This window comes from Myzus persicae, unplaced genomic scaffold, assembly GCF_001856785.1.
Source record: "Myzus persicae strain clone G006 unplaced genomic scaffold, MPER_G0061.0, whole genome shotgun sequence".
NCBI classification, from domain to species: domain Eukaryota; kingdom Metazoa; phylum Arthropoda; class Insecta; order Hemiptera; family Aphididae; genus Myzus; species Myzus persicae.
The window spans coordinates 209,109-223,780 of NW_019102509.1; the positions used below are offsets into that span (position 1 = coordinate 209,109).

The 14,672-nt window shown below is 29.3% G+C and overlaps 3 protein-coding genes across 7 annotated transcripts; 2 read left to right on the top strand and 1 right to left on the bottom strand.

The window, feature by feature from the left end:
* Positions 1-1,494: 1,494 nt before the first annotated feature.
* LOC111032312 (probable kinetochore protein NUF2) lies at positions 1,495-5,419 on the bottom strand. The gene is made up of 8 exons (XM_022312584.1): positions 4,974-5,419; positions 4,699-4,837; positions 3,932-4,140; positions 3,717-3,863; positions 2,576-2,811; positions 2,213-2,404; positions 1,712-1,874; positions 1,495-1,644 (listed from the first exon to the last, which is right to left on the bottom strand). Exons 1-8 carry the CDS (start codon positions 5,184-5,186, stop codon positions 1,591-1,593), a joined length of 1,353 nt encoding a protein of 450 aa, XP_022168276.1. The 5' UTR covers positions 5,187-5,419; the 3' UTR covers positions 1,495-1,590.
* A 1,067-nt stretch (positions 5,420-6,486) lies between these two features.
* LOC111032300 lies at positions 6,487-8,346 on the top strand. Of its 2 annotated transcripts, XM_022312570.1 has the most exons (4): positions 6,487-6,602; positions 6,676-6,875; positions 6,942-7,064; positions 7,136-8,346. In XM_022312570.1, the coding sequence occupies exons 2-4, from the start codon at positions 6,718-6,720 to the stop codon at positions 7,317-7,319; spliced, it is 465 nt and encodes a 154-aa protein (XP_022168262.1). In that variant the 5' UTR covers positions 6,487-6,602; positions 6,676-6,717; the 3' UTR covers positions 7,320-8,346. The 2 variants fall into 2 exon arrangements, with proteins under 2 accessions (XP_022168262.1, XP_022168261.1); XM_022312569.1 differs by having other exon boundaries at positions 6,520-6,875.
* A 1,647-nt stretch (positions 8,347-9,993) lies between these two features.
* LOC111032297 (importin subunit alpha-7) lies at positions 9,994-14,633 on the top strand. Of its 4 annotated transcripts, none has more exons than XM_022312566.1 (8): positions 9,994-10,288; positions 10,363-10,554; positions 11,163-11,381; positions 11,511-11,731; positions 13,248-13,511; positions 13,576-13,780; positions 13,851-13,994; positions 14,066-14,633. In XM_022312566.1, the coding sequence occupies exons 2-8, from the start codon at positions 10,390-10,392 to the stop codon at positions 14,420-14,422; spliced, it is 1,575 nt and encodes a 524-aa protein (XP_022168258.1). In that variant the 5' UTR covers positions 9,994-10,288; positions 10,363-10,389; the 3' UTR covers positions 14,423-14,633. The 4 variants fall into 4 exon arrangements, with proteins under 4 accessions (XP_022168258.1, XP_022168257.1, XP_022168256.1 ...); XM_022312565.1 differs by having other exon boundaries at positions 9,995-10,193; XM_022312564.1 differs by having other exon boundaries at positions 9,996-10,189.
* Positions 14,634-14,672: the final 39 nt, after the last annotated feature.

Here is a 14,672-nt window from a genome sequence, read left to right on the forward strand (position 1 = left end):
TGTTAGAAAAGACTTAACGGATTGGCTATGTTAAATATTCACAGGGATCTTGAAATCACTGTTGATGAAGTGATAGAGGAGTTGGCAAAAAAATCTAGACGACTGGAATTTATTTTATAACAATACTTTTCATATGTAGTGCTTAATACAATATATAAATATATAATATTACATAAGACTATACTATTATATATTTTATTCAACTTCCTCCAAAAACTTCATAAGGACGTAACTATTATAAGATATCATTTTTTATATTAATTATGTAAAAACTGAGGACCCCCCCCCAGAAAAATTTGAAAATACGCCACTGAGTACCAAACGGGGGAATGTGAGGGGATTTGGATGTTCGACAAAACAACTAGTTATATCGAGTATAATTTAACGTATATTTAAAAATGTAAAACAAAATGTAATATAAAATATTTTACTTTACCGATGACCTGACAGCAACATTACACGAAGCAAATGGTGAAACGAGACTGGTTCAGCTGACGAAAGGTCTAGCAGGCCGAACGATTATTATAAATGTTGTTTACTATACAAAATAGTTATACATAAAATATAGGGTGGGGTCAGTTGGGTCCCCGAGATAAGAGTTGGGTCACTATGGTAGTCAGAGTGACCAACTGTAAAAACAAAATGTCAAAACTTCTTTTCTATATAAGTTGGTATTTTATAGAGTGTAGACTATATATAGACCACGATCTCAGACTTATAAATTATATTAGTGTATAATAACATGGACTTGCTGCTTATTGCTAATAGCGCTCTACTAATAACCAGAATCTGTAACTATTAAACTAATACTTGTTGTTTTTAAAGTTATGTTCATCCCAAGTATTACTTTAACCGATCAACCCATATACGTACAGTATAAAATGCAAGATTTTCAAGGAAGAATTTGGAGTGTATCGATACGTATCGAGGCAATTTTGAGCGTTCAAGAAGTTACACGTGCAGTATACAAGCGATACGTACCGACCCGTATCGGACTCGGACTTCGATACGAGGTGGTACGTATCGATACGTATCGAATTTTTCTTCTTGAAAATCTTGATAGTCTACACTGATAATTTAAATATTCGTGGAACTCTTTGTCATAATCATCAAAATCAAAGAAGACAGTAATTGTTTTACACTTATTATTCTTCGTTTTTAAATATATTTTAATTAATATTGGATTTTAAAAATTAATTATGTGACAGTAATTAATTTAGTTTATTATAAATTATAATAGTCTTGTGACAGCTTCATTATACTGACGTAAATACGTAATACATGTAAATATGTAATACATATGAATTAGAAACAAATATGGAAAATAATAAATCTTATAGACGCTTATATAATAGCATTTCTTTAAGATTACAATTGTTTAATTCCTTTTTCTTTACTGTTCTAATATATTTTGTGCAAAAATAATTCGACAGCAGCTTGTAGCTTGCTGCACGGTAATTTGTTTGGTACAACATAATAAATTTCAATAAATAATTCAATGCGTTAAATAATTTTTTTAATGTTTCAGCACATTAGGTGCTATTACAAGTGCGACATTATAATATATTTCTAGTAAAAAACTTTCTCGAATTAATGTTCATTTTTCACAAGATTTCTAATAGTTTCCATTTGAAAACTTGTTTGCTGTAAATCAATTAATTAAAATTTAATTAACATAAACTAAAAAAAAATATAATAATATTGAACTTACTAATTCATTCAAATCATTCTTGGCTGTTTCAAATTCTTTCATAATAGTAATTACATCAGTTTCCAATTCTTTCTTACACAAATTATATTTATTAATCTCAAATTCTAACAATTTAATAGTTTCAGTTAGGTGACTAGACTGTCTTATCATGCTGTCAAATTCTCTGGAACATACATATCATACGTGTATAAATACATAGAAAACAGTTCAAATAGTATTTGAAATATGTACTATTTTAATGAAGTTAGGTTTAAGCATATTAATTACAATGTAATTACTATAAAAAAATATTAATTTCAAAAAAATAAAAATAATTTTTATTTGATAGAATAGTATTATAGTATATAAATACAAATTTAACTTGATGAAACAAAAAATAAGCTTTAAATACAAATAACTATTTCCAATAATAACCTAGTTAATAGGTCCACGTTAAAATATAATTTAATGTCCATATCTAATGTGTAATGAACAATTTTTTAACTGATGGTTTATTCTTACTTATTTAATGCATCATATTTAGACTTGTATGAATTGTGTTCCCTATCCATTTCTTTAGCAATATTATTTATTTTATTGTTTATATCAACACGTTCACTTTCCACAATTTCAATCATCTCCTTCAAATTTTCAGAAGACTCCACTAATTCAGATTTTGTTTGTGACATGGTTTCAATTTCATTAGTTAATTTACTAAAACAAATGAAAAAAAATCAATAATAAATAATACATACACAATTTCTTCATAAGAAATAAAAACTATACAGTTTCTGTTATTCAGAAATAAAATTTGTTGTTTAAATGCTTTTTGATAAAAATGGGTTTAAACTTTAAACTGTTTAAATGTGTGCTCATAAAACTTACAAAATTCTTTCATTTTTTTCAGTTACATCTTTTAACAAACGTAATCGCTTTTCTTGGGATGCTAGTTCTTGTTCTAAAATTATAACAGTTTGCTTTTTAGCGCTGACTTGTGCCATCATTGCAGATTTTTTTTCTGTTATTTCGTTTTTCAATCTTTTTAAACGTTCGTGATCGGCTTTTAATAAATCTGGTGACTCTACAATTTGTGCTCTAAGATCATTTATATCTTTTATAATCTAAAATGATTAAATGGGAAAATTATAAAATAATGTATATAATATTACTAATATTAGTATAGGAAAGCACTCAAAAATTATATTTATTAATATTAAATATATGATTATTTATAATTAATAAAATATATTTTTCATACTTTAATCATTAAAATTAATAGATAAGTAAGTATGCAATTTGTACAAAATATTTTTTTCACATGCTTATCTACTATTGTATATTGTCAGAAATAATCTTAAAAAAATTCACAAAGGGGATACCTTTAAAAATTTTGACTAGATTTTGGGAATGTTGAACAAAATTTAAGGAATGCCAACTGAAAGTCTTAAAATGCTACTAAGTTGGGAAACTATTCAGTTGATGATATCAGTCTAAATTGTTCAGTGTTAAAGACCTTGGTATAATGTTTGACTGCTCTCTAAGCTTTAATATACACATTGAAAAAGTTTTGTGTTAAGTTGTGGACATGCTTTGTATCATAAAAAGAATTTTATCTAAATTTAAACTGAAAGCATTATAATAGACATTTGTTCGTTCTCATTTGGAATATTGTCATATTGAGTGTGTGAACAAATATTTTTGAGATATGCATAATTTTTATTGAAAGGAGAGTGAACTTTGTACGACTAAGACGAAATTACCCAATGAGGTCAAATTTACCACTTCTAAACACACATATTTTTAATAAGTTTTTATCCTTCGTTAATTTTTAACTATATTATTTCAATATTATTTGGTGGATTTATAAGTATTATTCTGTGTTGTTATGTATACAAATAGCTTAAATATCAATATTTTTTCTGAGTAAATTGATTCAAAACAAAATCTTTTTTAAAAAAATAGTTTTTTCAGGCATAAAAATATCTTAATCCTATATAAAACAATAACAATTGAAAATATACATTACATTATCTTTTAGTTTACACAACTTTGAACATTTTTTCTCAATATCATCTTGATCCTGTTTCACTTTATCCAATTCTTTTAGTATATCATCTCTATGTTTTTGAATTTTTGTCATTTCAGATTTTCCATCTTTTACTTCTTCAGTGACCTAAGGAATGACAACCAAACAACCAAAAATACAAATTAAATATAAAAATGTAGTATATATATACCTACTGTTTTTATTTCAGCTCCTCGATGTATACGGTCTAACGACTTTTTATTAATTGTATTTAAAATTATATCATTTTGCTTCTTAAGTCTATCAGTTGCATCTTTCATATTTCTAACAGCTTTCATTTTAGCATCAACTTCGTGTATTTTTTCATCACTATACTTAATAAAGTTTATCATTGTTTGCAGCAAGCGGTATGTTCTTTTTGAACCTTTAAAATATACTTTCAAATTAAGAAATATTACTAAAAAGCTTGGACAGAACAAATATACAGGCTGGGTTCTTTCTTTCTTTAAGTCCATATAGGTATAGAATAGTAAAATGTAATCAAGTTTAAATTGAAGCAATAATTAAAGTGTTAACATTTTTTTTTTGTAGCTAACTAATCAATGTAACCTTAGCTAGTAAGCATGGTCTATCAAAAAAAATTACTAAGATGTTAAGGTGCCCTGTGCATGGAATTCTCGTAGTTACAATTTTAAAGGCATAATAATAATAATTTTACTATAAATTTCAATTGGTTTTAATTATTTAAAATGAAAAAACAATATCTAATATAGATTAGATGAACGCTTTCTTAGTTGATTCTATATAAGGTCATGGTAACCTAATTTGAACAGTTTGCCCCACAAAACTTTACACTGTCATTGTCTCAATAAAAAAATAACATAAGTAGTTGAAATATTCTATATTTTATATCTCTTGGACATCAATTAAGATAGTTACTTGTACCAATTACAAAAACCTAATAATAATAGCAAAAACTTACTCGGATCACAAATATCATTCATACCAAAATCATCAATTCCCAATTTTGAGTAAATATATTTCAAAGCTGTGCACATATTCAGTATTGGTACAGTTTCACTGTACATTTCATTATATGTGAGATTTTGATTGATATGGATCTACAGACAACAATTGTAGATTTAAATACAAAATATTTAAACAACTTCACACGAGAATGTGAGTTAATATGCACTTATCTAACTGTAAAATAGAATAACTATTTTTAACGAAATATATAATAATAATGAAAATTACCTCGATTAAATTATTCACATCACAAAAGAATTCGTTGAACACGTCGGTGTAGAAATTTGTAACAAACGACTGAGAGGGTTCTTGTAGGTCTTTGATAGTTGCTTTGAATTGTGGCATGTACTGTTCTAATTCATTAATAAGGTTACCATATTCGACGTACATCGACGATTTGTTTTGCTTGGCCATTGTGGTGACATTCGGCTGCCAAGCCATTTTAGAGTTTTCGAGGAGGTAAAAGAAAGAAACGGGAAACTAGTATATATTATTATACAATAACAACTAATAAATACAATTATAAATTATTTGGGAATTTGGGTTAATAACTTTGTGCCTATGTTTACAATTTACACATAGCACCACATTCCTCCTTGATTGCATCCAAAGTCGATTTAGGTGTATTGTATATTGTACATTTGTACGACCGTACGGTACCACGAAATATCTATTATTAAGCTATTATTAGAATGATATTTTGTCCTGTTATTTCTGGATTAAAAATATTATCATACAAGGTTTTATAAAGTGGGACGAGATTTCAACTTTTTGTTCACTTATTATTTCTATTTTTTTTTTTTTTATTTGTGATTTTAATATTCCATTCATCGGTATTGCTAATACCGTTAATACGTAATTCGTGATGTTTGTCGCCTGTATAAACCCAAGCCTCAAATATATTTATTAAATAATTATTTTTTACAAATGTATGATCAATATAAGAATGTCTTGCGTTTTTAGAGAAATACTGAAACTTTGTTTTGTATTTCCAATAACGTATATCACTGGGTTACATTTTGATATTAACACTTATTATACATATTGAAGAGAAGAAGTTTATCTATAGGCATGTTGTATATGAGTCAATTTTCGATATTTTATTTTAAATGTTCAATATTTAGCTCTAAAACTTGTGATATTTTATTTGAATTTGAATTATTGACTTTAAAGGTTAAATATCGAAAATTGACTTTTGAACAAGCACAGATTAACTTCTCTTCTACAATACTGATAATGGGTGTTTTTACCCTAAAACCACTAAATAAACCATATTTTTGGAAATAAAGAAATTATTTTTTAAAGAACTTTCCTAAGCTTATTGCGTATGTAAAAAATTATTTTTCCTCAAACGTATTTTAATATTCTTATAATATTCAAAACCATTGAACAAATAACTTGAATACCGAAATCAAATATCATGAAATACATTGATGTATATTATAGGCTAGCAGACCGTCTCCGTTCTGAATCGGTTTTGGTATGAAAATATACAATTATAATGTACACTCAATTTCAAATTCGAATCATTCGTCAATAATGTGTTTTCTGTTCTCACGAACATTTTAAACGATCTTTACCAATTCCAAATAAACACAAACTCGAGTTAGGTAATACCTACTTCATTTTGAAAATAGATTCGCGCGTTTTCGTGTCGTATACCAACGTACGAAAAATGATTTTATCATACAAAGCCCATAATGACAACACAAACATTTGCAGATAATTTGATAAGAATATAAATTTTATATTTTTTAAGTTGGTTCACACCACGGTCCACAGACCAGTGACCATAGTACTCGGTTTCATGCTAAATAATATATCGGCTGATATTATCTTTTACGCTCTTCGGCTTTGGTAAATATTATAAAATTAAAGGTTTATATCAATTTTTACTTTTTAGAAAATATTCCGTTTCATCGATTTATAGTTTTTGTGTATTCCGTTTAAATTGTCAATTCTATACATTATAATGGCAAGCGATGAGACACCTTTTGCGAAAGCAATCGCAGAGTACAAACCTCCTCCAGTAACGAAAGACACTGCAATCAATTACTACGCCCCGGCATTTGGCACTTTAAACTATGCATTTTTATCTATCAATGTGATGAACCCCGGAATTTTGCAAAGGTAATTGTTTAATTTGAAAAAATATCACATTATCCAATGGTTAATCGGTGTTCTGTTTTTGTTTAGAGTTCTACCTAAACCAGACCTCACAAATATGTTTTTATTCAACTCTTGCATTGGGTCGTTTCTATTTATCTCCGGACGCCCACATCTCAGTGAAGCGCCTCTCAAACTACGCGTAGCGTACAGGTAAAAATGTTTTCATTAAAACCAAGCAATAACAACACTTTTGATAATAATAAATGTTTTTGTATGTTTAGCGTATATGGGTCAATTTTGTTCAACATGGGATCAGTGTTGTCGTGGGCTATTTTACGTAGTTTATTGCCGAATAACTCTGGTTTAGCCACTGTTACTGGTCTAGTTTCAGGTTTGGCGTTGACTAGCTGTGGTGTTGCATACTTGAATTACAATGATAAAGCCATCAAAGCGAATAAAAAGTAGAAATTTGTTTTATTGGTGATTACTTAGTTTAAATAAACTCCTAAGTTCTTTGTAGAAATTTAATTCCAATTTCATATAGAGGGCTGATTTTTTTTTATCAATATTTTGTTATTATTTCTGTTTTATTTTTTCTTGTTTTTATAGCTGGCAATACCAGAATAAATTATGATAAGAATTAATCCCATTTTATAATATTCATATTATTCAAAATTAATAAATGTATTATTTATGTATGAATTCTGATTTTTTTTTTATCTACATAATATGTATGCATATTTACGTAATAATCTATAATTAAAATTATGAATTACTTAAATTTTGTCTTAAAGTAATTGTTTGACACAACAATAGTTTAAACATACTTATACATAATATAACTTAAAGTAGGTATATTATTGTTTATTATCTTAAGTATTTCATGATTATTATTATGTTTTTTACTCTCCCTCTGCACAATAATACGTTTTAATCATGTCGTATTTTCTAATTTCTGACTTCAATACTTAACATAATTTTATATCATATTCTTGGTTATTTTCTTTATAAAAAGTTAAGTGCATCAAGTAAATGTGTATCATGCATAATGAACAATTATTTGATTATTGAGTTTCAATATCATAGTATCAATTTAGACAATTTAGTTTAATATAATTTGTTTAATGCTTATGAATTCTAATACGAATAATAAAATATACAATGTACCCTTTAATAAACTGTTTTTACTATTATTTGATAAAGTAATTGTAGTAAGTTATTTTATAACAGAATCTTAATTTGTCACCATAATTTAAGATAAATGATTACCTACTTCCAATAATAAGTAGTGTTCGTGTTCTTAACAACAATGAAATAAAAATTTAGTATTAAGTTATACCTACAAATAATGGACAAGATATTATGAACTACTCATAGCCCCCTGAAGATAAATTAATCTTTAGACTCATATAATATAAATGAAAAATTAATAAATGGTAATTAGCATTTAGCATAATATTGCAGATAAAACATGGCATGCACATATTCAACACCAAATTTAATGTTATCGTCACAATTACAATACACTCTTAAGATTTAAGATATAAGACATTTTGTAATTTTTACTACTGAAAATAAAGTGTTTTGTAAAGTCTATATAAATATTTTTTGTTGTCAAATTTTATATTTAATTATTGCAGATAACTTACAGTTTATATTTAGTCTTTGTTAAAAGTATATTATGTACCTATTACCTACATACTAATTCTAAAAACTTGGTTAAAGATAATGCAACTAACATTAAATTTGTTAAGCAAGACTTAAAACAAGTAATGAATACTTTCATTAGAAATAATAAAATAAAAATGACACTGGAGTAATAAATAATTATTTTTATAATAAGTATAGCAAATGATTATGGAGGGGGAGGGTTAAATTCCTCTGGGTTACTGTTTTGGAAAAAATCAAGGCTTCAGCCATTCTCCTTCCCCAAAAAATATATATTTGGGATAGTTGTGCAATCATCTATTGGTTTTGCAATGTGTGTATATTTTTTATGCTTGAAGTTGCAGTTGAGTGTTAGCTAGATCCAATTCATAATCAAAAATCCAAGTTGAAGATTAAATGATTTTTTTATTTTCAAATTATAATACATACAAACTTATAAATAATGCATTCTATCAAAAAAAAAAATGTCTAAGTAATCCTACGCCAAGATCGATCGTGTAAAAGTATGTATATGATGTAATTATTAAATAAAAAGTGACTGTAAAAAAACATTTAAGGGGAATTTAGGGATAAGCCCCCCCCCTATTGTGGTGGGCCGATTGAGATTCTGCATACGCTGAACAACACTTCTGGCTCCGCTTATGCTATTTCTATCAAGTGAATACTATTTGAATTAATACACATTCTGAAAATTATTTTTCATAAGTATTCTGGTATTTATTCCAAATCCTTTTTAAAAGTATTTTACCCAAGTTTGAGTAAAAAAAAACAAACATACTCATTATGTACGATGAGAAATAACACATAAACTCGTTAGGTATACGCCGTAGATCATAACTACGTAGGAAACAATAAATATACTAATAATTATTATTATTACTATCCTAATTCCGAATATTATATAAATTACTTTTACTTATATAGTTATATTGAAATAGAATATTAATATTATACTATTTTGTAGTTAACGTAATCATCGTCAGAAAATGTCATTATTCATTCCTGATTATAGTACGACAATCATAATTGCCTATAAATGAATGTTCAAAGATTGAAACATAATGTTGGAAACAAAGTCGGTTACTAAAACAACAAAACAAATGATGAGTAATCGTCGACTCGCAGTCCGTAACGACCACTGACCACCAAAGGGCAAATCACAATAATATTCGCAATTAGCAGCTAGCAAGTTGGCAGTTACAGGCTCCGAGCACTGAACAGACGAAACGCGACAAATAAAATTGAATTAAATCCGTCGCGGGATGAAATAATTTCACCTATTCCGTGCCTCGATAGTCGATTGGCATTTGGCGCCGCCGCCGACGCGACCGATCGACCCGGTCTCAAAGACGATGTAAATATCGAATTCCTTTGTTGTTGCTCCGCGGTAACAGCTGTTTAACCGTTCTTCCAAGGTCTTGGCGCGCACTTTCGGTCCCGCTCTCCACCGACCGCCGACCGTTTTCCCTCCGCCGTATCCGTTTTTGTTTTTTATTTATTTACTCGGATGTGATATTCTGATTACGCACTAGTGCGATATTCTTGCACGTTCTCCGCGCCGATCTCAGTGGAAACCAGTCGAACATAATCCGTTTTTTCCGTGCCCGTTGACGATATCGCCTCCGCTTCCAAAACCACCCGCCGTCCACACGCACCGCAGTTTAATCGTAAGTACGTTGTCCGCCGCTCAACGGCCATCAGCTACCTGGGCAGTACGCATGTTAATAGTCCGTACTTAACCTTAAATGTCGTGTGTGCGTTGCTCGGTATTTTTTTCCGTGGTATCACCGAAATTTTTTTATCTTGTACGTTAATGCAATCGGTTGTCTGTTATTTGCAGAGGTGCCGTTACCCATAGCCGTCGATCATGTCCAACACACACAGAATGCGGTACAAAAACGAAGGCGTTGACTCGAAAGAGTTGCGTCGCAGGCGTGAAGAAGAAGGCATACAGTTGCGCAAGCAGAAACGAGACATTCAGCTGTTCAAAAGGCGCAACATCAACGAGACTATTCAGAACGATGACCCTGATGTAAGTGTGATTCACTGTTCGATTAAGACCCTACAATATTGGCATTCGTTAATTCCTTCATATTTTAACCCATTGATTGACCATATTTGTGAATTTATAGGCTTTAAGGCCTACAAATTACACCCAGAACGTTAACAATGAATAAAGTTTTTTGAAAAACATATTCCGTATTATCGATGACCTTCCATTCCTATTATAATACATATCCTAATACATTACTATTTAAATTTTTATTTTAAACCGGTTAACATTTATACTCGAGTTTACGAATTCCATACCTAGTAATTTCACTCAATTAGGTACCCCCAATATAAAATAAACGAAACCTTAGTAACACTTTTTATCTGTGAAACTTTGATTTTCGATTCAATATTATTTTTAAACACCTTTTACTTCAATACAATGTCCAAATTAAATGATAATAATTATCAATACCTAATATCCACCTAATTAAATTAGATTTCTTGATGTAATAAATATTTAATATGTCTTAGTAAGTACTAATGAGGTGAAATAATCATTTTCTGTCATTTTGTTAAATTTTTGATGAACATTGATTTACTTATAAAAAATATAATTCTAACATTTTCAAATACACATGTTTATAGGTGGTTTTACCTAGTACTGCGACTGATTGGTCCAACATAAATGAAGAACTGCTTAAACATTTGTATAGCATTAATGAAGAAGATCAATTAAAAGCAACTCAAAAGTTTAGGAAATTATTGTCATCTGAACCTAATCCTCCTATTGATGCAGTTATTAGTACTGGTGTTATTCCACGATTTGTTGAGTTTTTGAAAAATACAACCAATAGCCATTTACAGGTATGCAATTGAATTTATATTTGATATTACTATAAATAGGCACTTTGTAGTTTTTTTTAATAATTAAATAGCTACTAGTATAACCTATGATATGAGCGTTCTTAGTTCTTATACATATAATTTTCTTAGTTTGAAGCTGCATGGGCCTTGACAAATATTGCTTCTGGAACATCAGAACAGACACGAAAGGTAATGGAAGCTGATGCCGTACCGGTATTCATATACTTGCTTGAATCACCACATGAAGATGTACAAGAACAAGCAGTTTGGGCTCTGGGAAATATTGCTGGAGATTCTCCTATGTGTCGTGATTACGTTTTGAACATGGGCATAATGAAGCCATTATTAAAGTAATAACTCTAAAATTTACAAATTCATACGTAATGAATTAAAAATGTGTTCACCTAATCTAATTTTACATTTGTGTACATTTAGTAACTGCAGACTTCTGTTATATACTAATTTATGAAAAGGATATACCACTGTATCTGTGTTTATGGTCTCCGCCTTACAAACATAGAGTAGTAAATTTAATTTCTGTAGAACCATTGAGTGTATATTGCATAGGGAAACAATGGTCAATAGTTTACGCTACGTTAAATATTAGTTCATTGTCGCTTATAACAGAACACGCAACTAGTCACTAATAATATTATTGCTCATACTTAATTGTTTGACATAATAATAATATTCATAGGCATTCGTTAGGGGGTTGCTCGGGTGTGCCTAGGTATCTAAAATTTGTGGAAAAGTGATAGCATAATGTTTAATATTTTATTTTTAAATTGGCATGGAATGGCTTACAGCTTTACACTTGAAGTAACAATAGCTATACGTTTGCCACAGAGAGCTCCACTGATTCGCGCATCCAAGTGACTGAGCTCCTCGTTTTCTGGTTTAGCAGGTTTAGTAATGCTTGTGATTGGACGAGTCTTGGTCACCGCTCAGTAGTGCTCTCTCGGCTGCACAAGTATAGACGTAATTGAATACAAAAGAACAAAATAAATACTAAATAACCATTGCAATTGTTTGAAATAGGTACTAGATCCAAAAATTCAAAAGAAATATATAACTTGGTAGTTGGTAATAGTAATTATATACTTTGTAACAGGGGTGACCACAGCAAAGCTCGCAAGACGCATGCAGCTCTTAAATCAGTTTTGTGCGGCTCTTAAACCTTGAACTAAGTTAAGTTGACTTAAATTAATAAATACATAATTCCATTAGAATCATTTGATAGTATTTTTATCGCCGTCAGTTTCATTATTACAGTCGTTATAGATTGGCATGGCGGCACAAGTTATTGCTGTTTCTTAATTTGATTTAAAATGAAAAATGTGTCTTCATTTTATAAACATCATTTTACATTACGACTCTCCTCAAATTAGCTTTATAAATTTGCAGTTCCCAAAATTAAGGTTAGTGGCCACCACTACTTATATAGTATTATAATATACTAAACGGTAAAACCGATTTTGGTTGGATATTAAATGTAGGAGTGAAAAAAAATTGACTTATCATCAAACTCATAGGCAAGAACATGATCTATGATATTTCCTCATTGACCTTTTAATTTTAAAGTGACTTAAAACTGTAAAATATTTATAATTTGATTAAATATAAAAAAGGGTTTCAAGGTATCCTAGAATCTAGATAATATTTTTACTTTTAAATTTGATAATAGGTGAATTTACTATCATATTAAACCTAACAACAGAAAATTGATTCTACTGAATACGAATTTGGTATGTTGTAATTATTGTATGTTTGTAAGTCAGAGACAACTGATGCGGGTATGGTGTCTTCTTAGAGTAATCATATGTTCTACAACTTAAAATATTTATTTTTATTATTTTTATTTTTTAGACTTCTAAATAGTTGTTCACGTCTTTCAATGACTCGTAATTCTGTATGGGCTGTATCTAATTTGTGTCGAGGAAAAGTGCCCCCGCCTGATTTCACTATGGTTTCACCAGCTTTACCAGTTTTATCCGAACTGTTGAGTCACAATGATCCAGATGTACTGGCAGATACTTGTTGGGCTTTGTCATACTTATCAGATGGTCCAAATGAAAAAATTCAAGCAGTTATTGATGCTAAAGTTTGTCCAACTTTAGTTGAATTACTTATGTAACTATAATTTATAAACATTTATTGATATATAATTAAATTTTATACATTACGTTATTTAAAGGCACACACAAAATAATGTTGTCTCCGCCGCTCTGCGAGCCGTTGGTAATATAGTAACTGGTGATGATCTTCAAACACAAGTTGTTCTAAATTGTTCAGTCTTACCTTGCTTACTAAGCTTGTTGGGATCTCCAAAAGAAACTATTCGTAAAGAGGCCTGTTGGACTATTTCTAATATTACTGCTGGAAATAAAAACCAAATACAAGTGAGACAATTAATAATATCAAGTTAAAATTAAAATACAGATAGAATAAATGTTATATGTATATTTATAGGCTGTTTTGAATGAAAATATATTCCCTGCACTCATACATATTATGGCCTCAGCTGAGTTTAAGACAAGAAAAGAAGCTGCATGGGCAATAACAAATGCTACTTCTGGGGGAACACAAGAACAAATTCAACATTTAGTCGAGCAAGTATGTACTTCAACTGAAAAATATTTTAATATTTTGTTATTTATTTTTATTTTTCATTCCTATTTTTTCAGAAATGTATTCCTCCATTGTGTGATCTCCTGACAGTGACAGATGTAAAAATTATCCAGGTGGCTTTGAATGGTCTAGAAAACATTCTTAAGTTAGGTGAACAATTAGCTAGACAAACTGGTGCTGTTAATCAGTATGCTGTCCTGTTAGAAGAATGCTATGGTCTTGACAAAATAGAGTTTCTACAGTCACATGAAAACATTGAAATTTATCAGAAAGCTTTTGGAATTATTGAACGTTATTTTGGTTCTGACGAAGACGATCCACGTGTTGCGCCATCTGTACAAGAAACTGAACAAGGAATTGAACAGTATGATTTTAGGGATCAAAGTGTCCCCATGGCTAGATTCCAATTCTAAGAACTGTTACAGGAAATATGATTTGATTTTTTCAATTGTTTTGTTCATGATTCTTATTTGCACATACATTTTTAGAAACCAAAAGAGACATTCTCTATCCTTTAAAGAACTTGTGACTGATTACATTCAACTACTGGCATATTTCTGAAGATTACGAAATATTATTTAAACGACATTAATAAATTGGTTTATTTCGACTAGTGTTTTTACATAATGTTATTATTTTCTTTTTAATATTATACACCTATAA

Coding starts and splice junctions, on each gene's coding strand:
- LOC111032312 (XM_022312584.1), bottom strand. CDS start 5,186: ATGGCTTGGCAGCCGAATGTCACCACAATGGCCAAGCAAAACAAATCG. Junction 4,141..4,698: donor GAATGATATTTGTGATCCGA/GTAAGTTTTTGC, acceptor TATATTTTAAAG/GTTCAAAAAGAACATACCGC. Junction 1,875..2,212: donor AAATATGATGCATTAAATAA/GTAAGAATAAAC, acceptor TGTATGTTCCAG/AGAATTTGACAGCATGATAA.
- LOC111032300 (XM_022312570.1), top strand. CDS start 6,718: ATGGCAAGCGATGAGACACCTTTTGCGAAAGCAATCGCAGAGTACAAA. Junction 6,876..6,941: donor AACCCCGGAATTTTGCAAAG/GTAATTGTTTAA, acceptor GTTTTTGTTTAG/AGTTCTACCTAAACCAGACC. Junction 7,065..7,135: donor AAACTACGCGTAGCGTACAG/GTAAAAATGTTT, acceptor TTGTATGTTTAG/CGTATATGGGTCAATTTTGT.
- LOC111032297 (XM_022312566.1), top strand. CDS start 10,390: ATGTCCAACACACACAGAATGCGGTACAAAAACGAAGGCGTTGACTCG. Junction 11,382..11,510: donor CAACCAATAGCCATTTACAG/GTATGCAATTGA, acceptor TAATTTTCTTAG/TTTGAAGCTGCATGGGCCTT. Junction 13,781..13,850: donor GAAATAAAAACCAAATACAA/GTGAGACAATTA, acceptor GTATATTTATAG/GCTGTTTTGAATGAAAATAT.